This window comes from Condylura cristata, unplaced genomic scaffold (assembly GCF_000260355.1).
Source record: "Condylura cristata isolate star-nosed mole 26May11 unplaced genomic scaffold, ConCri1.0 scaffold00018, whole genome shotgun sequence".
Taxonomy (NCBI): Eukaryota; Metazoa; Chordata; class Mammalia; order Eulipotyphla; family Talpidae; genus Condylura; species Condylura cristata.
Window position 1 is genome coordinate 24984748 of NW_004567119.1, and position 26675 is coordinate 25011422.

A 26675-nucleotide genomic window follows, 5' to 3' on the forward strand; every position below is an offset into this window, starting at 1 on the left:
TAAGGTAAGAAGGAATATGTGCAGTGGTATCATGTGTACATAATCAGCAACATCACTCAGATGTGGCAAACTACAGGACAACTCGCCTGACTTCAACAACAAATACGAAGGGGGACAAAAAAGGGTGAGCACTTATCAATCAAAGGGAATGTAAGATATATATCAACCAGTTGTAACAGGCATATTTCAATTGGATTCCAATGTGAAAAATACCAGATAAAAGATAATAATCAGAGAAATGTGACTATCACTGCATATCCAAACACAGCCCCCCATTCAAGTATATTAAATTACTGCCTTTTTAATAGATGTGGCAGTGGTGCTGTTTTATAAAAAAGACAAAGGTTTTTTTTTAAAGAGGAAGGTATATTTTAAAGGAACACAGTGATATATTTCAGTTGAAATAATATGATAGATGAGTATCAGAGTTGGAGAAAGAAGTAAAGATACAGAGGAAACAAGACTGGCCATACACTGTTAATGACCTAAGCCGGCTGATAGATATACTGACTACCATATTGTTCACTCTTTCTACATATGAAGCATTTTTCCATGGTAAAGTATTGTTAGAACCAGCTTCTTACCATTCTGACATTACAAGTGAAAAGGCATCTTTTCAACACTTAAGACTGCCAGTACTTAGTGATTATAGTACTGTAATATTATAGTCGTTAAAGTACTAAGACTTTCACACTCTTAGTAACATTCTCTCCAGCCTTCAAATGACTAAATGAGACTTAAGTTATCTACCAAGTCTATGTATCTAGTCTGTATGTATCTCTGGTCTATAACTTCATGTAAGAAGATTACAGAAATCCCTATTTGAGGCTTATTGTCCTTAGAAAGGATAATGCATAGTTTTTATTCCATCTTTCTAATTAGTAATTTAAGCATATGTTCAGCATTTAACTCTAAATGTTTGCCTTTTCCCCAAGCTCAAAGACAGCTGTCCAGGACTTGAATGCCAGAAAACATTTAAATATCAACATCTGTTGAATTATGTTAATTTAGTGTAATATAATTGGGTATGAGTTGGAATTGATCAGAAGTATGTGAAACAAAGGTAAATTCCCAGCGATATCAGTATACAAACAAGTCACAATGAAGTGACGCAAAAACATTTCTAAAGAGAAAGGGCAAAGAAAAACAGTGATAGTAAAGAATCTGATTCTTTTTAAAACATTGCTCTCAGTCTGTGGGACATTACTTTGTGAATTTTAAATTTATTTTTAAAGAGTCTCATAATTGAAAGGTAATTAAAATTAGTTAAAATAAACAATAATTAAATGTTTAACATTTGAATATTTCTGTGAATTTTTAATTAAAACATTTGAATAACTTAATAACTGAATTTTGTAAATTGCAGGATAAGCCCTGTTATACTATGAACAATTACATACCTCAAAATTCAAGAGTTGATGTCATTTCTCTTTTATATACATAATATGTGTTTTAAAATAGGAAGTATTTCACTGAATTTACTAGGCTTATTCTGAATTTACTAGATTTTTATTGAATTTACTAGGTTTATTCTGGGAACTGAGAGGTGTAAATTACAAGTAGCAACTCTTTACTGTATTGCTGATTTTCAAACATTTATTTTTACAATCATTCTTTTGCAAACAGATTAGGAATGCTTGTTGCTCGGAGGAGTACTCTGGCACAGACACACTCAGCATGAGCAGAGCCCCAAACATTCTCATCATGAAGTGACTGCCCAGGTGGTGGCGGGGATACAGCTGTTGTGGAACCATCCTGAAGGTGCCTCCGTCATTTCCTGAGAGACCCATCTCCGGGAGCTAAAGGTTAGTTCTGTGTCCATGCCCATTTGACCACAGAAACAATTTGGAAAATGCCAACTGTGAAACAGACAACTGTCCTTAAGGTAATGGACTTCAGATAACACATTTATTTCAGCTACAGATGCAGGACACTGGGACAGATTGCGCATGCTATTTTCCCACTCTCAGTGACTACAGCCAGAGTTAACCACTGGTCCAGAGGTGAGAGGGTATTCATGCTTTGAGTAATTTGAAAATATTTAGCTCATCTGTCTGAATTAGAAAAAAAAAAGAACCATAATGATGAATGCCTGTTAGACAGGGGAGTAAGCACCTTGTTACTTTTTCTGTTACCCTACACTGGACACATTACCTATTAGTCATGTTAATCTGAAAAACATCCTCTCAGAATTCTCATTGGTTGATAACTAATCTTATTTAGTGGACACAATTTAAAAGAGCTCTATAATCATGAGTTTAATATTTTTGTAAGAAAAGTTAGCATTTCAGGATGCCAAAAGCAAAGAAGGAATGAGAACCAAAAATTTCAGAACAGTGTCTTTTTCAGTGTAATAATTTGATCCTGTAGATGAAAACAGATTAAGTCCTTTAGAATCCATTTGATATTGTATATGTGGTATGTTCCCCATTATTCTTCTCTAAGTACCTCTATACCTAGAAGCTATTCAAATTTTCATTTTAATTAGTCCACATTTGCAATCAAATGTTTCCAATTAAACAAATATGGAATGTATATTTTCTAATTAAAGGGTATATGAACACTTTCTATTTGTTCATGTATGCATAGGCTGAAGGCATTAAAGTAATCAAAAGTCACTTTTCTATATAGAAAATTGGGTAAAAATATTTTAGAATGAAGACATTTAAAGCTAATTTTAGGTATTGAATAAAAAAAAGGTCATATGGTAGACATTTTATTTTTAAAGTGTTTTTTTTAAAGAACATTATCAAACCACTATTTTAGACATACACCTATAAAAGACCTTAAAATGTGAAATGTTGAGTGATGCAACCTGATTTTAAAATATGGCATTGAATCATTAGTTTAATACAACAAAGGAAGATTTGTTTGAAATTCCTAAATTTACCAACACAGGATGGGTAACTTGTCATCTTAAATAATTAAAATAAAGCACCACTTACTTTTGTTGATACATTTAATTTTGTTGATGCATTTCCGTGAAAAGCAACACTAAGCAAATACAGTCCATGCCATTAGCCAATACTCTAATGAACAGTTATCCTATCCCAGTTTATTAACAGCTGCTCAAAAATGTAGTAATTAATAGTTTCATTTATTTTTGGCAAACCTGCAAAATGACAAATAGTTTCATATTTGTTGCAAATTAGGTCTCCTTCCCAAATAACAGATGACACTGTGGGGAAAACTGAGCAAACTGAATCCTTGAACATCTTTGGATATTTAGAAGTTCAAATAAAGAACAGCTGTAATTGTATTTGTTACCTCTGCAACAAAATACATTTTCATGGAGTGAAAATAAATGCAAACAGGGAGGTTCTTTCTAACCAGAAGGAAGAAGGCTGACAGAAATATGTGTGTGTGTGTGTGTGTGTGTGTGTGTGTGTGTATCTGTGAGAGAGCGAGAGAGAGAGCGAGAGATGAATTTGGCATTTGCTTTGATTCTCTGATTTAATCTTTTGTCATTTTTTTTTACTTTAGAAGACTTTTTACTATTGAGGCAAGATAGCAAAGAAAAAAAAATAGCGCTCTTCCTCCTCACCACTAATTGATAACATAAGAAATTAGACCCCCTACTATTCAGGTATTATCAAATTATTTTAACACTAAATAGAGGAAAAACGTAATGTATGTTTCTAATAATTAAGTAAATGTGAGTGAACAAACATGTTCCCAAAAAACATTTTAAAATGCAAGGTAAAATTTAATAATGTTAGCAATAAAAAGATCTTTATTTCATTTCAGTATCAGTCTTCTAGATGCTTTAATCTTCTTGGTTACCCACATTAGGTAAGGAAGATGGCACAGCAAATTTCAAATGAAAAAAAATAAAAACAACACCCAGATCTTATAAGGAAAGACCTTACCTACCATGATACAGATAATCCAGTAAAGTTGAGATAAACTATCAACCATCTTGTATGAATTCTTAGAATAATAAAGATGAATCACAAACATGAAAACATGAAATGTGCAGGAAAACAAGACCTATCCTTTCAGGAAGGGTACAACACTGAACATCCAGCATTGCTACATGTTCTACTGACTTTTAATTTGGGAAGGCTGTATTAAACTTCCTGGAGCTAATCAGAGGTCATGCATGAAAAAGAATGTGAAATTATTTGTTTTTTATAATGAGATGAAAGCAAAAGGAAAGATATTTTTAATTTTAAAAAGTATAGCATTAGATATTGAGATATAAAAAATAAAAGGTATGGCCCTCCCTAGTGGTGCGACGGGTTAAAGCACAACACTGAGAAGCTAGCTGCAGCCTTCGCAGCATGAGTTCTATTCCCGGCCAGGGAGGTGACCCACATAGCATGGAGACCTCTCCACCCACTGCTCCGCTCAGCAGTGTGTTTCAGTCAGTCTGCCTGTTCTGCTCCCCCACTCTGTCTCTGGTGAAGTTTCTCTCTTTTCTTCCCCATCCCCACATCTCTGGCTTGTACCCCAGTTCTTGTGTGTATAAGTAAATAAATCTTTAAAAAAATTAAAAAATGAAAGATTTGACACAAGCCAATGGCACACAATGGAAATGTCCATTCAGTAAGTTTTAAGCCAGGTGTATACTTGTGAATCACCACCATCTACAAAATAATGATGCCTGTCATCATGACAGTTTCCATATGTCCCTGTTTTATCCTTCCCTCCAGTACCCTCATCCCACAACCAAGCAACAACTGCTTCTACCATTAGAGATTAGTGTACATTTCTTAGACTCCTATAGAAATGTGCTATGTGTATCAATTCTTCATTCCTTTTTATTGCTGAATACTAATCTAGTATATGACTATACCCCAGATTATTAATCTAATTACTGTGTAATAACATTTGATTATTCCTTTGTAAGAAAACTCTTACAGGTATAGCTGCTTATAAAGGGACATTAAGGAAAATTAACTATACATTTTAAATTACAAAAATAATTATCCTAAACCCTGATGTAAACTTCATCAGGTAAGAAAGGCAGAAATTTTCTTTTCATGCAAAATGTGTGATTTATTTTTCACTGGCTTTTAAAAATACAAACAAAATGGTATCTTTTCTAATTGATGCATAGTAATCCTGAGATGATTCTAATAAACAGTTCACAAAACACTTTAAGGAAGCTCTTTATAACCCAAGGCAACCTAGCTACAACTCACCAAATTCCTATTGATATGGAAAAATTGCACATAACTTAATGGTCAGAGTAAAGTGATTTTGAATGGCTTACCTGCTGGCTGTTTTCACAGAACAGTTTTTCTTGTGTCCTCTTTCAGCTCGGTTATCTCGCAGAAGCTGATGTTATCCAAGTGTTAAGACAAAGTTGCAGAAACAAAAATATTTTCATTATATTATTTGGCAACTAGGAAAGTATTGTCATTCATTTGACAATACTGTGCGTAGTTGAGTTACTTTTTTTCTATCTGTTTTCCTTAAAACAAACACTATCACATATGCTAGAGCTGCCGTTGCTGCTCTTGCCAAAATATTAGTAAGTGTCGGCAACCCACAGCCTCCCTGGCTGCTAACTGTACGCATGGTCAGCTGCAACCAGCCTTGAGCTGGGGTCTAGGACTTAGCGCTCTCTGGTCCTCTAGGATGGTTCCTCTTTATCACCTGCCTCTGGTCCTCTAGGATGGTTCCTCTTTATCACCTGCCCTCCACAGTGTCAAGCTGGGACTTTGATATTTTTTTTTTACCTGCCCCAACATAAAAGATCTAATACCATTTTCTCAGTATCTGCTGACTTAACATGGCTAAAAAAAACACTTAGAACATTCTTTTTCAAACAAATTGTTGGCTTGGAAAAATATAATTAGTATATATATATATATATTCAGTTGCCTTCTCAAAATGTTTCACCATCTATTTTTTTTCTTCACACTTGCTTTACTCTAACTAATTGGAAAGAAAAAAATTAGTCAATATTCCTTACTAGGTGTTCACTCAAACTGTAGCTTATCTTATTTATGCAGAAATATGATTACATGCAAGACTGGGCTAAGTAGAAGTTGTACAGCATATTAGAAAAGGACCCTAACAAAACCAGGGATCTTAGAAGTAATGACTCAGGACAGGCCTAGGTTCTAATCCCAGCAGTGCTAGTAGCGCAGATTACTATGTTTTGAGAACAGATCTATCATTTACAGGTTATCTATCCGTAGGCAAAATACTTCACCTGGTTGAGTCCCAGTCTCCTGTAAAATGTAGATAACAATATCTAACTGTAAGGCTTCTGTGAGTGTTAAAGAAATAAGCCACCTACAATGCCAAGGACCATGACCAGAAAACGAGATGTGTCAAGAATGTGGTTCAAATGTGCAATTATAACTCTGCTTATAAAAAAATGAGCTTTTTTTTGTCCATGGGTATTGTATGACCAAAAGTATTAATAACTTTTAATGAAATAACTATTTCATTTTGCTTAATGACAATTTAAAATCAGTTATTGGTGACATTTGGCCAACTTTGAGAAGTTTCTTTGAGAAGAAACAACTTAAATAGATACTCAAGAACCTAATTGAATCATTGATTCTTCTAGAAAAGTCTTATATTAACATACATTAAACGATTCTTAAATATATCTTCTTTCCACCCCTACCAACATCATTTTCTCTCACTGGTAACAGCCTCCCAAGCGGCCTTTCTGCCTCCAGTTTTGCCCCTACTAATCCATTCTCTACCCGATAGCCAGCAATTCTAAAATTAGATCTGATTTCATTATTCTCCTCAGATAAGCTCCAGATCTTTTTCAAGGCTTTCGGGATCCTTTGCAATTAAATTACACTTCTAAACTCATAGTTTAATACACTTCCTCCTTCTCTATTCTAACCTTCTTCCTTCTAAATTAAATGCCCCAGTTTTCCTGAACTTTCTAGTTTGTGATGTGTCCCTTGTTTTTGCTTCTCTGTGTGCCTAGTTTCAGTGACTCAGTCTGACTGCATCTCCAGCCTCCAGCAGGATGTCTGAAACACTTTTGTGCTCAGTAAATATTTTTTGAATGAATGAATGAATGAATGCATGCATGAATGATGAGATAGACAGAGTGAGATCCAGTCTCTTGATATGTAGCTGTGGCATATCACTTTATTGCTACTTACAGAAAATAGTGACCCTTTATTTTAAGTAAGTCCATTAATCTGAAAGTGTTTCAATTTAGAAACACTTCGTACCATGAAAACTAAATTGATCCTGAAAATACAAATATTAACGACTTTGGCATTTTTAAATTAGTGCCTTTAAATATATAAAGAAAGAGTTGCACAAACCAACATTTGTGACACAGATAGTGAGAGGCAATGTGGCGAGAGCTTGACCTCCACCTTGAATTAGCATTAGAAACTAACTTCTCTAACTTTAAGACAAAAGGCAGATACTTGAACATTGTTGCTGAGGTGTTAAAACAAAGAATCTCAAACAATATATTCTTAAGTAAGGAAATCATACTAAAATTTAGAAAAATGTAACTACCAGAAAAAAACATAAGGCTATGCCTACTAGGCCTGGACAGCTCTCAGAGAGGTCGCCTCCTGGATGACCTCAATGAGATAGCAGCTGCTCTGAGGACTGATAATAGAGCTCCTCCTCAAAGGCTCACAGGACAATTTCTCTCCTTTCTCAAATTCATAGTTTTGATGCAATTCATAAATAAAAAGAGACAGCTATTGGAATTCTTGAAGATAATGCACCTAAATAAAAGAAGCCAGCACAAAATTACATCACTTGATCAGTAAAATTATGAATCTGGGTATATTTTTGGAAATTTATAAACAAGCTCTGTTAAAAAAAATACAGATTACAGATCTCTGGGTCATATATCTAAGAAGTTAAAATGGGAAACTTCATCTTCCTAAGGGCAAAGAAGGGAAATTAATCCAGCATAATAACAGATGAGAAAATATAATTTGTATTTGCAAGTTTCATGCTGTGTCGTGGGAAAAGACACAAGAATTCTTGAATCATGAGCTAAAAAGCAAAAGTAGCTCATCAAATTTTGAAAAATGCTTTGTTCTTCTTGTGATATTTTTTTTCTGTCTCCTGAGACTCCTATCAGTGTCACAAGTGAGGTCACTTTTCAGGGTTCGGACTCAATAACGTCGACTCTGCTAAAAATAGAACTTTTGAATATGGTGCGAAGTGCTTCTTACCTTCCAACTTTCAGATTGCTGGACTTAGGTCAAACGGAGATACAATTTCCTTATTAGTGACCTGCAGGTGTATATTAAACATGACTCATATAAGAATTATATTAAAACTCATAAATATAAAACCTAGTACATTGTGAGGTTTATCAAAGTTATGTATTATTGAGAAAATGGCTGAATTTTTAAACAGGAAGAAGTGCTGCTGTGGGTAATGGTTTTTACTGTCATAGACAGGAAGCTAAGCATCTCTGTGGCTATTCATGATACTTTTACAAGATTATTAAGTTTCAAATCCTCACACAACAGGAAAACGCAAAGAGCAGAATTCTCATTCCACAGCAATCTTCTCTTCACTAGCTGATATTTGCAAGGCATGCAAGCTCAGGAGTGTTCCTATCAGAAGTTTCTTTTCGGGCAAGTCCTCAATTATCTGCAAAATAATCTCAAATCTCTTGACACTTGGCCTCTCTGCTCCCTTTGCCTTAAAAGCACAAATTAACACCTAAACTATGATCTATGACTCATTTAGATACCAGTAAACTCAGTCAAAATATTAAATCATAAGATGTTCAAGGAGGAAAGACAGAAAAAAAAATTATACTTCAGACAGTGCCTCTCTGTCCTCCTTCTATCTGAAAAGCTAATATTTCTCTGCTGGGCTCAGGAGAGCATTCTCTCCAGGGCCTTCCTGAAACACTGATCAGCACACTGTGAGTATGGTTTTTCTGCCCCAGATTACAACCCCCTCAGGAGGAAACTTTTGCTGTTATTTGTAAATATTTTTATTTATTTATTTATTTTGCAAAATAGATAATGGCTAATTGCTTATATTTATTTAAGAAATGCACAGTAGAGGAATCCTAACTATATCTGGTGTAAATGGAAATGGATTTTAGCACCAAGAGGAATCATAAGGTGGATGAAAAGGAATGAGGGATGGAATTGCAAAATAAGTAGGGCTAACAGCATAATCAGTTCTTTATGGGAAAAATCAAAAGTGATCATACATGTGAAGAGCTACTTATCCATCAATATATTGAAAGATCTTGCATCTCTCTATAGTTACTGGATTATATAACACTATACTTTAAGATAATACTAATCTAATGTAATATATAAAATATTCTTTCATGCTAAATGACGTATAATATTTGTTAACATATTAATTCAATAGTAGTAGGTCTAAATTGAACTAAAAATTTTTACCTACCCCTGAAATGTTAAGTATTTTCTGTACATGTATTAGTATACATACATAAATGTGCAGTTAATCTTCATTATTCACAGATTCTGTATCTGTGGGTTTATGAGTTTGCTAAAATTTATCTGTAATGCCAAACTTCAAACTTCTGGCATTTCTGCATTTATTCCCAGATATCTGCAGAATAGTATAAATTTGAGTCTCCTATACCACTTGTTCTAGGATGTGATGCTGGCTTTTGTTCCTAGACTGTAAACAAGTGCCTGTTTCTAGTCTATGTAGTGCTATTTTTTGCATGTTTGTGTTCTGGCTGGTGATTTCATTGCTTTCAAAAAGGATTCAGAGCACACTTCTGAAGTGCTGTCTAGTTATCTTAGCTAAGTGCAAGAAGATTATAATAGATCTTGTGGAGAAAATGTGTGGTAGATAAGCTTCATTCAGGTGCAAGTTAGAGGAGCACAGGCCTGAGTTCAATATTAGTGAACCAATGACATAGAATAAGATGCCTTTAGTCAGAGGAACATAGCACACAAAGCTGTGTGAATCAGGAGTGGAGAACTGTGTGACCAGATTCACAGGGACTTAACCCTGTGTCTTCCCTTCTTCCCCAAAAGCAAAGTCTCAGCATTCATCATTTAGTGTTGAAGCCAACTTTCTAAACATAGGTACTGTAAGGAACAAGAGTTACCTGCATTTATCAGTGAATAGGCTAATCAGTCAACATAAATATCTGAAATATAGGCTAACCAGTCAGCATAAATATCTATCAATTTGTAAACGCCGATTTAGACATTGATCAGAAAGATTAAAAACAATTTAAATTTTAAAATATCTTATTAACTTAATCTTAAAAGTTAAGTTATTGACTTAATTTTAACTGCAGAAAGAAAGCTTGGGTGGAAGCAAACAGCTACACTGTCATCCATCCCTGATTTAAAAGGGTAGACCATTAAGAAATCTGGAGGGAATAAGTAGTATTTTGGGTTAATCTATACCCTGATACAGGATATTAGTAGAAGCAGAATATTAATGTATGTATGTACACAGAGAGATAGGAATCACTTGAGAAAGTACAAAGTCTAATTTTTGTGCTATGAATAAGTTCAACACTTCACAGATGTCACTTAGCCTAGGTAATTACTACACCTCTAGAAATAGTGGTATATATTCTATTATTCATGTGAGCTGTATCTTTAAAGGGGCATATTGCTCTCATGGACAAAGGTACTTTAAGAAATTCACTGTAACTGAACTCACAAGTTATTTTCCCTTAATAAGGCTCTTGTGCATTAAGAAACATGGCATAATTTATAGTGAAGTTCTTGGCATCTTCTTTTTATAAGTAAAAAGAACTATGGTAAATGCAGTCACCTCTGTACATATTGCCAAGCCTAAAAAATAAAACATCACCAACACAGTAATCTTCCCAATTACCATTGCCAACCATGACCTTCTTTCTCTCTCTCCCTACTTACGTGCTTACCTGCCTCCCTGCCTCCCTCTTTTAAGAAATGATCCCTATGGAGTTGATGTTTTTCATTCTCATGTATTTAAAAGTAATTCTTACACATGTTTTTGACCCACTTGAAAAAATAACTTTTGCAACACCCAATGAAAAAAAAGTTAGCAAGGATAGAAAACCCAAATGCATATGCTTTAAAACTTAATCAGAAATTGGAGCCCTTATTTACCTAAGCATGCTGCAGAGAGTACATTCAAGGAACAAAGAGACTACTTATGTGTAAAGTTACTGAAATGAATGTCAGGTTCTTACTAAGTCAACTAGTCATTGTGCTGTCAAACATACTAAGGAAATAAAAATAAACTCATCTAGAAATGACACAGTTGCAAGAAACTATCACCGGCTTCTAAGTAACAAAGAAAAATAATCTCTTGCTGGCTCTGCTTATATTTAATACAAGTCAATTTGTAAGCATATGCCCTCTTTGGATGCCTCAACTTTGTGAACAAAAATAAAGTCCTACAAGCAAATTACTTCAGAGTCTTTCCCTGGAGGTGTTGGGGTGACTGCAGAGGGAGGCAGTCGGAACACTGATCCCAAGGATTATTCCTTTATTCCAGGTAATAAGCATTGGTGCAGTTAATGCCTTTTTAAATAAGCTGAGTTTTATATTCTTTTCCTTAAAGCGGATCTATGATCTGGAAAGGAAATAGTTAATATTTGAAAGAGACCCATACTTCCTAGTGCTTTAAAAAGCACTAGGAAGTTCCTTACCTGGCCATGCTCTGTCCTAGCCCCAGGGCTAAACCAGTGGCTGTAGAAGGAAAGAGAAAAGCAGTTAGCATAGGCCTTACAGAAAGCACATGTTTTCACACCATCAATCTGCAAGAGCTTTAAGAAATGTATTTGCCACCAGCAACAGAGGCTTACATATGCTTTATTTTAATAGATGTTTCATGTACTTGTAGACATACACCAATTTTGACAGAAATGCAAGAGTGCTTATAACCCAGTAATTTTCAATTTAATAAGCAAACTCAGAATTACATTTCCATTTAATTATGTTAACATAAACTGCTGGGACTGTATTCATTTTAAGAATCAATTCTGGTTATAAACTCTAAAATGCTATCAACTACCACAACTTAATTATAGCATCATTACAACAAATTATGACCTTTTGATTGTTGGAGTTAAAAAAAGCAAACAGTAAAAATTCAGGAATATTATATCCTTTGGCATGGCCCCCAAGAAAATTCACACAAAACCCTTCATGTGAATTCTGGAGCCTCAGGCTAAAGGAATCTTGAACCTTCCTTCTAGAGTTATAAGGAACTGGATTCCAGTGGGGAAGTTCAACACTGGTCATGGCACAGTGGGGTGCAGTCTTACCCTGCCCAACCTGCCCCCCCCCCAATCCTGCCCCATACTGCTTCAGCTGCCCCTTAGATACTGGCCTATCAGGTGGTTCCTTTATAAGGGTAGTTAGCATTTTCTAAATCTAGTAGTAGTAGGTTGCATAAAAACTCATTGTCAGCATAACAGACCAGGAAATTGAGACATTGTGGCAAAAACAAGCAAACCCAAAACACTAATAGCCCACGATCTTAGGGATGATGCAATGTTATTGTTGTTACTATTATTGTGTATGATGTATAATGGTATATTATGTACTGTGTAACTACTGACTTATTTTTCAATGAATAATAATGCGTACCTCTATACAACAAGTTCTTGTTAGATATATGACTTATATTATCTCCTACCCTTACAAATAACTCACAAGGTTATTCTTATGTTCCTGATGCAGAAATGAAGCTCTGATGTTAAGTTCTTTGACTAAGATGTGATGATACTCCTCATTCATTAGTTTTTCTATGAAACAAAAAGTTGATTCTAAAGCAATGCTCCAGGGGCCCTTCTCAATTTAATTTCTTTTATTAAGTGACAAATGTAAATCCAGAAGTTCAGTTTAGTGTTGTTGCCTAATTATGGTTTTTAGAATCAGATTTAGATTGGATACAGGCTTTGCTGTTTACCAGCAAAGTGAACTCTGACAGATTATAACACATTCATTTTCTAAGTCTTGGTTTATTCTCATCTGTAAAATAAAATTAAACTCAACTTCTTTTATGTGTTGGGAGGCTTACACAAGACTAAAAATCTGACACATAGCAGGTATTTAAAAGAATTTTTCTTCCTCCATGGTATATTTTATGTTTTTTTTTAATTAATATATATATGTATATATATTGACATTTTACCTCATTCTTCATTTTGTGCATTTTCTCATCTCAGTCCATCCCTGTAGTTTTCCCACCTCCAATTCACCCATGTGCCATCAACATAGTCCTGTGAGCTCTCCCTGTCCCAGTATTAATCCTGTTCCCCTCTCCACCCTTGTAGAATGCCTCTGATTTATAGTCGTTCATTGTTTTTCATTTTTACTTTGTTACAATGGCTTTTTTTTTTTTTTCCTTGATCCCTTATGCTCCTGCTATGAGTGAAGACATCTGGTATCATTCCTGGGTATTCTGTGAATTTCTGCAGTAACTATTTATTCCTAAATATCAGTAGAGATACTGGTACTTACAGATAATATTTATAAGAACTCAGAACAAGTTTAGTGTGTTATCCAAGACATAATAATGCTTAATACATTTTTTTATTTGAGTTTTGTTTGTGTGCAGTGTGTGTGACTTTTAGAAAAGTATGATTGTCTATACAATGGGATATAGCAGTGCTTAAGAGAAGTAGTAAAAAAAACATTGAAGAGACTGGTGCATATAAAAATAAAATAAAATACACCAAACTATGAAAAGAAATATCTTCAGTGCTTTGAGATGTTTGCTAGCTAGTTTAATAATTATTCTGTATTTTACATAAACAATTTATTAAAAAGTCATATATAAATATAATCTATTATTCTTATTCTATAAGTAAAAATTAAGACATATGTAAGCTAAAGACTTACCCAAGGGAATTATAGTAAATCAGAGCAGCAATTGATCCAGTGTATCTTATTTATCTCAACCTAAAGTTAAAGCCACTTTCACTATGCAGCAAGAGTTGCTAAATTTCAAAGCGTGCAAGTATTCCCAATGAACATAACCTTTAATCCAGGCAAATCTTGCTTTAAGCAAACTCGATATTTACACAAAAGATAAAATAAAGGGTGAATATTTGCTTTATAAAGGAATTCATCATAGGATTATAAGTAGCTACTGGTGTGCATTTAAAGTAAGTTTTCATTTACATTCAATTTCTCAGGTCAATATCCTGCATTTTAAAATGAAATTAAAGAAAGCTATAAATACCAATTTAAAAATCAATTAATAAACTATGTCAACTCAATTTAAAACAAGCATTTAATAAGTGATTAAAAAAAGAAAGGAAAAAATTGGGGGGCAATATAAGGGCTGTATATACATACAAGCGGAGTAAATAAAACTCTCACTTGATGCCTTGACTACTAAAATATAGGCAATAACTTATTAATTTTATCTTTAACATTTTAATATATGTATTTCCAGGAGGTCAAGAGAATAGTAACATGTGAACTTCAAAACTCAGCATGTTATTTTTATACACTCAGAAAATAAGTACTAATTTCTCTGTTTTAGTTAGATTGAAAAAGTCTTGTCACTTTTGTGTACCTCTCTGTTAGTAATTTCAATGAACATTCAATTTATTTGGGTTAACAATTTCCTATTAAAAGAAATCTATCACACATTAGTGATTGACTTTAAATGTAGTAGCAGATTTTCCAAGGGAGTAATTATTAGATAGTAAATGGTGGGTAAAGCAGTTATTTTATCTGTTATTTTATTAAAGTAATCGCAGTTTCGTCATTATGACACTCGGCAAGGTTTTTCAATACCTATGCAAGGCATATTAGTTTCCCTCTAAGACGTAAGGCTCCAAGTTCAGACATCTAGACAGCAAAACAGGCTGTGTAACAAATTTCTATCAGTTATTTCTCTATAATTAAAATTATTTTAAATATCATTTTTACTGACCTACCGCCACTATTTTCATAGAGGAACAGGGACTTTTCAGTGAGGTAAGCTTCTTTCTCCACACCGAGCAGCATGCAGGTGATGTTCTATTAATTCTGAAAGCATGCTTTCCCATCCTAGCTCCATAGCTGTATTTTTCTGGAAGAGTCACTTGTAATTTGTTAACCATGAGACCGTACAGGCACATGACTTCGGAATCCCTCAATGTTATTGTGTTAGAACCTGTGAAATATTTCTTCCATTTATTAAAATCTATTTTTAAGGTTGAAACTCTATTTTAGGCAACCCAATGTCACACTGTTTTGAGAAGTGATCTTCCAAACAAATTAAATATTGACTTAGAGGAATTGGGACTCACTGAATAAAATTAGCAGTTATTGCTTACTACCCAATTAGGAGTTTCTAAGTATTTATAATTTAATTTCTATTACAGGGTCATTAGAGCTCTGAGACAGATGCAGTCAGGATTACCCAAAACCACAATTACTGCACACGGATTTTGTGCTCTTGTGCCAGTATCAGAAAGGAGTGTATCTTTTCCTCACTAGTCAGGAGTAGAATTTGATATCCTTGACCAAGGAGCCTAGGATATGATGTGTGCTGCATACAGAGAGAAACTTAGAGAAAAAATGGACAAAGCTTCCAAGTTTGGCAAATTCATAGCCCATTAATGAAACTAAAGCATGTGTATGTCTTAACTATATTTAGAAAGCAAGGTAGCATGTATTATAACCAAACAGAAAATGAGAACCTTAAAAAAATACTGAAGGTATAGAGAATTGCTGATGGGAACTTGGGGAAGGGAATACACCAATGATTTCTTAAAAGAGGTATAGTATACAGTGTAGCTACCATCTCAGCATCCCCAGACCTGACTACTCGTAACTGGGTAAGTCAGTGAACTAATCCACTATTTGTTTAAAACATTACTTGTAAGGTGTTCTATTATGTTTTCTGAAAGTGTTCTTCACAAGATAAGCAGTCAGCCATTTTTGAGTGCATGTGGGCTAAAACAGCTATGAAACTATCTTTTTCACATTTTATGCATACATCTAAAATTTTTCAACATATATTTAAATATTCACAAAGGATTACATACACACACAGTTTTTAAAAAATCTTATGACTACATACACAGCCTTTATAAAAACCATTATACTGCTCTTTAAAATACATGTTGGACTCTACTAAATATCACTTTGAGTACTGTGACTCTAACTGTGCCAATTATGACACTGGAATTAAAATCAACCATGAATTCATTAAAACAACAACAACAACAGAACACAGGGCATTATGCCAAAGATCAGCATCAGGGAGAGGGAGGGTGTCCTTGTCTCCAAAGTGGAAGAAAAGCAAGAATCAGCAGCATAGTCTGGGCTAATCATTTTCAGAGAAAAACATGGATGTAGAAGAAAGATGAATCTTGATGCCCTTAAAACTACTGGTTACTCTGCTCCTTGGAGACTGTTGTACATTCTGAGGGAATGAATGCCTTGTCTATTATGCTATTAGGTGCTGCCATATTCTGTGGGGCACAAGCCCATGTGCCTGGCTTTACAATAGCAAACAGGTTGAATGAAGAAGGGTAGTGGGCTGTGTGTGGTCATAAACCTACACATTTACCATCTTCTATTAGAGGAGTATTAGAAGATTTTCAGATAGTGGGTTCCCCCTAGAACAATGAAGGGCAGAAAATGGAGCAGAATGTCAGTTTTTAAACTACAGAGTAAGGCAGCTCCCTAGAAAGGAGCCAAGCCTGGAAAATCAGTTGGGATGCCATGTGTTCATACATGTCTTTATCTGTGTGTGGAGACTGCTTCCTTGTTAAATATTCCACATAGCGATGTCCTATGATATGTACTCAAGGCACTTATAGAATAAGGCTTACCAAGCACCCTTCTCATTTCCCCTACCTAGGTAAAGCATATCTAGGCACAGGACAGGGCTGCAGAGATGCATAAAAATACACATTTGCTAAAAGAAGGTGTTTCAGTCCGCAAATTACCATATCATTTGAAGGAAAGTCTCACAACTAGGAAGCTGAAGGTTGGGAAATCAAGTATGGAAACTTACATGGAAGGAGAGGTGGCATAGTAGCTAGACTTAATGGGAGCTATGACTAATACAAGTAGGCTTTGATTATACCTTCCCCAGAGTATCTTTCTGGTGCATCACAAAGAAATAAAATACTTGGGGTAATTTTTATCAAGAAGGTGAAACACTGCTATATGGAAAAGTATAAAGCATTGATAAAAGAGATGAAAAAAGACTCAAATAAATAGAAATTATATCATGATCTAGGATTGAAGGAATTAGTATTGTTAAGATGTTCATACAACCCAAAGTAATCCATAGGTTTAGTGCAAACATTGAAACATTTAGTCCAGGTATCAGAATGCTATAATAATCAAAACAGTATAATTGGAGCTAACAAGTAACATTGATAAAGGAAAAGAATAGAGAGCACAGAAATAAACCCATGCCTACATGGTCCAATAATTTATGATAAAATAATAAAGACCTTACAGTGGAGAAAGGTTAGACTCCTCTATAAATGGTATTGGGAAAGCTGTATGGTCACATGCAAAACAGTGAAACTAGACACCTGTCTTACACCATGCATAGAAATCAACTTGAGATAAAAGATCTAAATGTAAAACCTGAAAGCCCTAGACACCCAGAAAAAAAAAAATAAAAATAAATAAGGGATAAACTCCTTGATGCTAACCTTGGCAATTATTATTATTTTTGATACTCAATGCAAGAACAAAAAAAGCGAAAATAAACTAGTGGTACTACATCAAGCTAAAAAAAATTGTTGCATAGCAAAGAAAACCATTAACAAAATGAGAAAACATCCTATCGATGGATGAAAATATTTGCAAACCATGCACTTAATAAGGGGCTGATATCAAAATGTATAGTGAACTCATAAAACTCAATAACCAAAATTCAAATAACCCAGTTAAAAAATAAAGGATCTGAAGATATTTTCCAAATAAGTCATATAGATGGTGAACAGATTTATAAAAAGGTGCTCCTCATCCTCAAGGAAATGTAAACCAAGACCACAATGGCATAGTACCTCATACCTATTAGGATGTCTGCTGTCACAAAGACAAGCAATGACAAATGCTGTGAGGGAATGGAGAAAAAGGAAGCGTTGGCACTGTAGGGACTGAAAACTGGTGTACTTACTGCGGGAAACAGTAGAAAGATTCTTTAAAAATTTAAGATTAGACCTACTGTATGATGAGTAATCTTACTTTGGCATATATGGACAATGAAAATGAAGTCCCTAACTTGAAGATATCTGCACCCCCATATTTGCTGTAGCATTATTCACAAAAGCTGAGATGTGGAAACAAATTAAGCATCCTCTTGACAGAGGAACAGATAAAGAAAATGTAATTGCACATGCATCTCAATGTGGATTAATCTACAGGTCATTATACTAACTGAAAGGTACAAGACAGAGAAAGAAAAATATTGCATGTTATTTTCATATATGGAATCTAAAATAAAATTTAAAAAAAAAACCTCAAACTCATAAAACAGGAGAATGGTAGAGAGCAGGAGATAGAAAAATGGGAGAAAGAGTGAGTGGCTACAGATGGGCTCCACTCAGTTATAGCAAGCAAGGACGGAGGATCTTATAAATGGTCTGCCCACTGTAATTCATACTACTGTAGTGTACACTTGTAAGTTGTTAGGAATAGATCGTAAGCATTCTGGGGGGAGGTAAATAGTAGAAAACAGATGTGTTAATTAACTGGATGGTGAGCATTCTTTCACAATGTGTATGAATGTCAGATGGTACACTTTAGACATATTACAATTTTGTGAGTTATACCTCAATGAGTGAAAAAGAGAAAGGAAGGAGGGAGGAAGGGAAAGAAAAAGGGAGGAAGGGAGGAAGGACAGCAGGTACAGAAGAAGGAAGAAAGGGAGGAAGGAAGGAAGGAAGGAAATCTGTTGCCATCAGTTGTAATCTTTGAGTATAAATAAATAACAAGGGTGGTCTTCCAAGCAGCAGCGGGAGAACGGCCTATCTGTGTGGACCCATGTGGAGGCACACTGAAGATTAAGTGTTATTTCCTGAATAGGAGCTCTTGTTGACAGAGCCTGCCTCTCCACATCTGTATGGCATAGCAGACACTCTGAATTTACAGGCCATCTACTATAAGGAGCCAAAGCAAGATCTGATTAAATTTTCAAGCCACTCAGAGGTCCTGGATGAAATTTGGAGAGAGGCAAAGTAACTGAATGAGATTTTCAAGTGGTCTCCTTTGGCTGAGGCAGAAAAGGTATTCCACACCCTGTGTAAAGATGGAGAGCAGAGTGGGTGTGGAGATGGCAATAAGCTTGAGAAGGACACATCTGTTAGTTGCTACACAGTCAAGAACATCCTCTTATCCTCATTTTGTTAAGGGTAACTATGCATTAGATTCAAGTCATAAAACAAGACTTGAATACCTGGTTTGCTTGATACCTGGTTTCCTACAGAATTAAGGGGTGGGTGAATGGTTCTGAAAAGAATGTGCTCTTTCAAGATTGTTGCTGTACCATCCTCGCCTTCCTGGCTCAAAAACTGACATGTTATATGGATTTATAGGGACCATCTTGAAGCTAGGAGGTGGTATCTATAGGACATATAATAAAGCTAGACTAATGTTATGGTTAAATGCATCCCCTAAAGAGATACGCTGAAGTCCTAAGCTCCACTAACTCAGAAGATACCTATTTCAAAATACAGTTCTTATGGAGTTGATCATATTTGAGGCCTTGAGGGTGAGTTCTAGTCCAGTATACCCTTATAAAATGCCTTTATAGGTTTGTCTCTGTGTTCTTAGTAAGGGGGAAGCACCATGTGAAGATGAAGGCACACTTGGGGTGAATCAGCAAAGCAAAGGGACAGCAGAGAGTGCCAGAAAAACTCATAAGTGAGGAGAGAGGTATGCCTCACAGCTTTGCTTCCAGAAGAAGGAATCTGCCCAAGATCTTGACTTTGCCTGTCTTCCCTTGATGAGGCCACTGTTTTTATTGTTTAAGTCACCCACTGTGTGGTACGTAATTACCACAACCCTAGAAACCAGTACAAATGATAAAGTAGAGAAGCCAAAACATAATAGCTCTTGATATTACTTTAAATTACTAAATAAGCCCCAAAATACCTTCCTTCTGACCTCTTACTTTGGTTCCATCTATTGTTAGTTTTGTATTCTGTTACTTGAATTTACAGCATTCTCATAAATTGGTGGGTTTTGTCAGTCTTGACCAATGGGAAGAATCTTGAAGCATCTGGGTAGGAGGGAGGGCATGAGAGCAGAATGCCAGGGTGCAGAGAAGTAGGGGCTATGCCCAGGGATGTAACAGAGAGAACAGATAGCTAGACCTGCAGTTTATGAGGGAGCGATCACAGATAGGGCAAAAAGGTAACTGGAGGCAGATGGCGGAAGGTGTTTAATGACATCCTAAGGAGCTCTCTCCACTAACAAGAGGCCACCTGGGGAATTTTTATATGGGAATAAAAGAATCAGAAATTACCCAAGTAGAAGTATAGCATGTCCTGAAATGGTGAGAGAGCATGGATGGAAAGACCCTTACAGATCATCTAATATTACAAGAACACAACTTTAATAAAGTAAAAGAACAGGAAAGGGTAGAATGGGTGAGCATGAGACAGTGGAGAAACTGAAGGGGCCACAGGCAGACTGTGAGGCAGTCAGGTACTTCCCTTGTAGTGGTGTGTTAAGCAGTAAAAATCACACACATTGGGATAACCTGGGACTATCTCCCAGCTGAGTTCACCTCCAGAGCATCTTATTTCATCAGTTAAAACTACAGGGAGATTAGTGTGGAAGAGATGTGGAACAGAGAACACAATGAGGGTATCTACTAACCTAAGAAGCAACTGACATTTTCCAATTTGTTGTTTTAAGTCCACACTGTATATCTTTGTTCACTCAACAACTGCTCACTGCCAAGTCCAGAGCCATGCTGGCATGAGCCCACAAGGGGAGAGAGAGGCAACTGTGTAGGGAGGATTCACAGTCTTTGCCAGATCCAAGTTTTGGTTTAAAGACAGTTCTAAACCTACCTACTTAGGTTTTGACAATTAAGAAGAAAAGCATATGCCTCTTTTCATTGTCATTTTGAGCTAATAAATGTTCTACTCTTTGCTTTTTTTTTTTTTTTCAGTTTAAGAGGGAAAAAAGATGGAAGTTAGGTCTAACAGGATAATTGAAAAAAGAATGAACTCAGCCATTAAAATGGAAGACTAATATCATTAAGCTATTTCTGAAGAATAATTTACTTTTTTTAAATTTTTTTAAAATTTATTTGTACGTACAGAACCGGGGTACAGGCCAGAGGCTCAGGGGCAGTGAGAGGCTTCACCAGAGACAGAGTAGGGAGCAGAACAGGCAGACTGATGAAGTACACTGCTGAGGGGAGCAGCGGGCGGGTCAGGAGAGGTCTGCCACGCCATGTGGTGACCTCCGGGGCAGGTGGGAATCGAACTCATGTGGAAGTGGCTTTAGCTTCTCAGTGCTGTGCTTTAACCCGCTGCGCCACCAGGGAGGGCCTAATTTACTTATATTTTTAAGGGCACATTTAAAAAATAGGACCTACAGGATGCTAATATGATGACTTTCCAGGAAAAAAAAAATCAATAACTCAAGAACCTTTATACTTTATGGCCTTTCTCAAGTTTAACCAACTTCATGGGGACCATAAAGTATTGAACCAAAATATAGACCTTATTTAGGCTTTCTATCAAAGATGTATTTAGAAATGGAATTAGCACCCAGATTGAGGTGGAGGGGAAGAAGGATGAAAGAGTAGGTAGAGACTTGATGTTCCTTTCATGGAGCGGAAAATGACTATTTTAAAATAATATATAGATGAATTTTAACTTCTAGCACAATAAAAACAAAACAATTTCTACATTTGAAAACTGTACATTTCTGCTTTGCATTTCATTAAGTTGTTTTAGCAAGTGGTAAATATTGTTTCTTAGATAGGTACAAATTAAACTACCTTTACTATCAAAAGCTACCAATTCCCAGTCCCCATCCCCCAAAGAAAAAAGAACGCTGCAGAATATTCCAGAAGGTTATATAAAAAAAATGAGTACTTACTCATGGTGATGAGAATCTGGAGAAAAGTGAACCATCCTCTTGTTATTTACCGGGCCTGGTGTGGTCACCTACAAGGAAATTATAAGCCAAAATCAAATCATATTTGAGTTTGTAAAAAGATAGTGAATAATAGGAAAAAATTCCATTTGAGGACATATACTCAGATAACATCAATTCTCAAAACCTAAGATAAAATCGCAAGGACCAAAAATGTAATTTAAATCTTGTTAAGGATATTCTGCTTGTTTCAGTCTAGTATAGTTCCACTGCTAGAACTTAAGACTACTTTAAATACACTTTCATAAAGAAAAAAAAATTGAGCTAGGAACCAGACCCAGTTCAAATATAGTAAAACTGCATATATTTGTTATATGTGAAATTTCTTAGATTAGTGTTAAGCAGATATTTCTAAGGAAAAACATATTTGAAGTAAATTCTTCAATATATCAACATGTTTTATCATGGAGGCATTTACATACACACAAAACAAGTCAAAGAAGTGTCTGTTGTGTAGATCAGATTAGAAATTATGTTTATTTACATAAAACAAAGTATAATTTTGCCTAAGAGAAAACGTTCCTTTATTTCTAAGTAAAATTAAGAATTTGACAAAGAACTAAAGGTTCAGTATTTTTTATATATATTCCTCCTATTAAAAAATTCACAATTTTCCTATCTTATAGAAAGAAGGCTGTCAACACAAACACCAAACAGGACTGAACCTACAATTACTATCAACTAAACATACATAAATGCACAGCAAAAGGTTTTACCTCATGCTGTTCTAATCTTTAATGTCAGAAGTTCCACTTAAAGTACAGAACCCCAAAAATGGAGGGTGTGGGGAAGAAGGGGAGCTGGCAAGAGACAGAAAACTATCTCTGAAGAACTAACCACTTTCCAAAATGCATCTCCTCTTGTATCAGCTGGGTGCCAAGGACCTCAGCATCACTCCAAAATCCCCAAAAATGCAAATATTGCAAATGTGCAGAGGCTGTGGCATTAATCACCCCATGGTCTAAGCACCACAGGTGAATGGCTCAACTCCAGGCCCACAGCCCGCGTGCATCTCAAAATGAGGTTTTCATGCTATTCCAGTGGGTCTCCCTGGAAGACAGTAATCCATTTGCTACACGGTGGCTCTGAGAAAAGCCGACTGTGCCTATGTCATGCTTTGTTAGAGGTTCATGATCACATTATCTCATGGTGGGCCTGACACTTTTATTCAGTTTACAGTATGTTCTATGTACAGGCGACTTATTGCCTTTGCCAGGGCTGCTGACAACCTTTCCACACTATATTAATCTTGTTTACTGACTTTATCTGGGTACAAATATCAGAAAACTGAACTTTTTATCTCAGAGAAAGAATAAACAACGTGTTGACAGAAGCAGAAGCTATTTTCAGGGCTAAAATTGCTTGTTTACCTGAAGCTATACTTATGGAAAAAATGTTTAAGTCTTGCCCTGGCTTGAAATACATAATCTGAAATTTAATAAATGAAGAAATTTCACATACACCCATGTGATAAATTGCCTGATGAAAACAATGCTACTGAATACAATAAAACAGAATTTATAATTAATTTATACCACAATACAAATGTAAGCCTTCAATCTAGTCAGAAATAATCATACTATGTATTTCTCAGAAGTCATATCTATAGCTACATAAAAACTGCAAGCACAGTTTCAAATGCAGCAAGTAACTCACAAAAGATATACAGCCAAATACACATATTTAAATAACTAAATTTTATCCAATACAAAGCATTGCAAAAAACAGAGGTGGATATTCATTCATGTTATTTCAAGTCAATTTCTATTTTACTTCAAAAGATAAGCAAATAGGCAGAACTTAGACTTAAAAAATAAATGAAATACAGCAACACCAAGACCTATGCTTGATGATCATCTCAGGACCAAGGGCACTTGGTCCATCACAGGAGTGACTTGTTCTTCTAGTGGGAACCTTTTGCTCCTGTAGTGACCAGATACCCTTTACAGAAATCTATGAATGAAATCTACATTCAGAATTCACTGGACTTCCAGTTTATTTTCAACCTGAAAACACATGTGTAATATGATGAACTATGAATACATAGTTGAAGAAATATAGATTATCAAGAAACAGTCATAAATTTATACTTCAGAGGTAGATAATCTTTATTAGAAAATCAGTTTTAAACAGAAATGTAATAATTTCTAGTAAACAACCATATTGATTATTCTCAAGAAGGGCCTTCATCACTTTAGAAATGTCCTAGAAAGAAATCGCAGATTTACAAAACAACTATGTCTTTTTAAGTATACACCAAAATATTCACATAGGAAAGGTTTATTTGTTAGATTGTATTCTAGAAGATTAGGTAAAAAGTCTCTTCTTCACAAGAACTCATCTGCACAGCCCAGCTTTTGTTACTTGCCAAAACTCTGGTGCCAATCACTTATATAACTAGCCAATATTTACTGATGACAACCGTAGACATCACTTTATATGCTCTGCATTCATATGATTCATTTGCTAAATTCAACTTCATTGATAGTGATTTAGTGCTAAATAAATTTAGTATATTTCTTTTTACTATCAATGCTTCTTATATACTGTTTTAAAAATAAACTTGAAATTTAAAATAAATGGATGTTTTTCAGATAGCTAACATATTATATCAACTTCTGACCTTTCAAAGACTGAAATAAAGTGTAGTACTAAAAGACCCCAATGGACTATATTTTTGCTGATGTTTCTTACAGTCTCAACTTTAGAAAGCAGACATGTAGGAGTGAAAGATGTGAATTTAGTTAATAGTTGTACAAATACCACTATCACACTCATATGGCCAATTGCCATATATGGGAATTCTAGCTAAGTAACACTGCCAACCTCTAACAAAAAGCAACCAGGTATCTCACCCGCAAAATGGGTTTACTTGAAAAGACCAATGGCAGGCAGTTTGGAAAGTGTAATCTCAAGGATAAGCACCCCGTAAGTAGTCAGCACTCCATTTTGTAGCTTTTAGAGAGGCATTCGCTAAGTAGGGGCCTTCATCTGGGGCTCAGAAGTAACATGGCTTCCTACTGGAGACGCCTGGCCTGTTGGGTCCTGTAGTTTCCTGACAGTCAAACTTGGGAATGCTCCCCTAGCCACATGCACTCCTTTAGTAGGGTGTCTATACATTAATTTTCACAATATCAATGATAGAAAGCTGTTTCTCAAATTAACTAGATACAGTCAAAACAATCTCTTCATCTTTCCATCACTGACACGAGGTTTATGATTTTCTTCAAAAGATAAACAGAATAGTTGCTTGTATCTCATTGTCATTTTCTTATCACCAAACCCACTGTTTCCCATCCCATTCTTCTACATTAGATAGTGCAATAAATCACTTCCCAAATCAGGTGAACTCATCTGAGACACACCAGCCTTCAAGGATTAAAATGAGGTTGTCCAGTGTGGATGATATCCTACTCCCATTCCTCATGATCAAGATTCCTTCTTGATTTAATGACGTTTTATGTCTGCCTTCTTTTTCCCTAGTGCAGCTATACTCCTTAAACTTTGCTCTCATTTATATTTATTTGCTTTCCAAATGTTATTCTGAATTTTAGGCCCCACATTGACAAACACTTGTGGTGGCACGTTGCCTTTCAAAAGAAGGCATTGCAAATTTTGTGAGAACTGGTCAATCAATCTGAATCTGTTTGCCAGTCTGTCAAGACTCAGAAATTACCCACTTCTCCAAGAACCCTTATTAATTTGCCTCAACAGCTCTGAAGAAAGAAACAAGCTTTTAGAGTTTAGCAGGCTCTGCATGAAGGCTCCTGGTACATTCCACACATGTCAGTCAGATATCTGTGATGGAAATTAAAGAAAACAACTCAATGCAAACAGGCTCAAATATAGGATTTGAAACTTAAGCAAAGAGATAGAAGGAAAGTTTTATAGTTGGTAACATAACTTATCATCATTAAAAACCAAGTATAATAAAATGATACTCTAAATATATGCAGAAATGGATTTTAATTAATAGCTATTAAAATGAACACATAAAATGTTTATCTTTTGGCCATTTATTTAAAATAAAGATTCTCTAAAAGTATGTCAAGTGAGGGCACCTGAGCTTTATATTGGCTTTTGAAAAAGATCTGTTATAAGACAGTTGGGGGAATGAGTGAAATATTTCAATGTGTGAAATATTTCATCTCTTCACACATATATTATTATAAGAGTTGGAACATCATAGTTATTTAAGAGGAAGAAGAAGGGAAAAATCATGTCTGAGGAGTGAGTTACATGTGATTTACCTCTCCCTGCTCCAGTCCATCTTACCAAAATGCAAAATTCAACTTTCTTAATCTCTGCTTTTCCCGTATCAGTTTGTCTCATTCCAGAGCCTTTTGCAGCTCTATACTAAAAGTAAAATTAAAACTAATGAGAAATTCATGCAAAGTCCTCCCTAATCTGATCCTTACTTTCCAGTTTTATCCTTCTCTCCAGCTCCTTGTTTTAAGCCTAAAGTCCTCTATTTGATACATTTAATCAAATAGTACTAGTTACCTATTGTGTGTATAAAATTATACTTTTACGTGTACTATCTGACAAATGACATATGATTTGCTTGTATTGTTCCACTGAACCAAAATTTTTGATTTCATGATAAAGTCCTGAGTTAAGGGAATTCTTTTCCAAGTGTCTTTTTAAAAAGAAAAGTAA

At 35.2% G+C, this 26675-nt stretch overlaps 1 protein-coding gene across 2 annotated transcripts in view; it reads right to left on the reverse strand.

The window, feature by feature from the left end:
* GPATCH2 (G patch domain containing 2) overlaps window positions 1–26675 on the reverse strand; it is a 138464-nt gene that overhangs the window by 22871 nt on the left and 88918 nt on the right. For both annotated transcript variants that reach the window (XM_012726990.1, XM_012726991.1), the window contains 3 exons: window positions 21960–22027; window positions 11570–11609; window positions 5219–5283 (listed from right to left, as the gene is read on the reverse strand). In XM_012726990.1, coding sequence (XP_012582444.1) covers window positions 5219–5283; window positions 11570–11609; window positions 21960–22027 — 173 coding nt within the window. The remainder of the gene's footprint in view (window positions 1–5218; window positions 5284–11569; window positions 11610–21959; window positions 22028–26675) is intronic.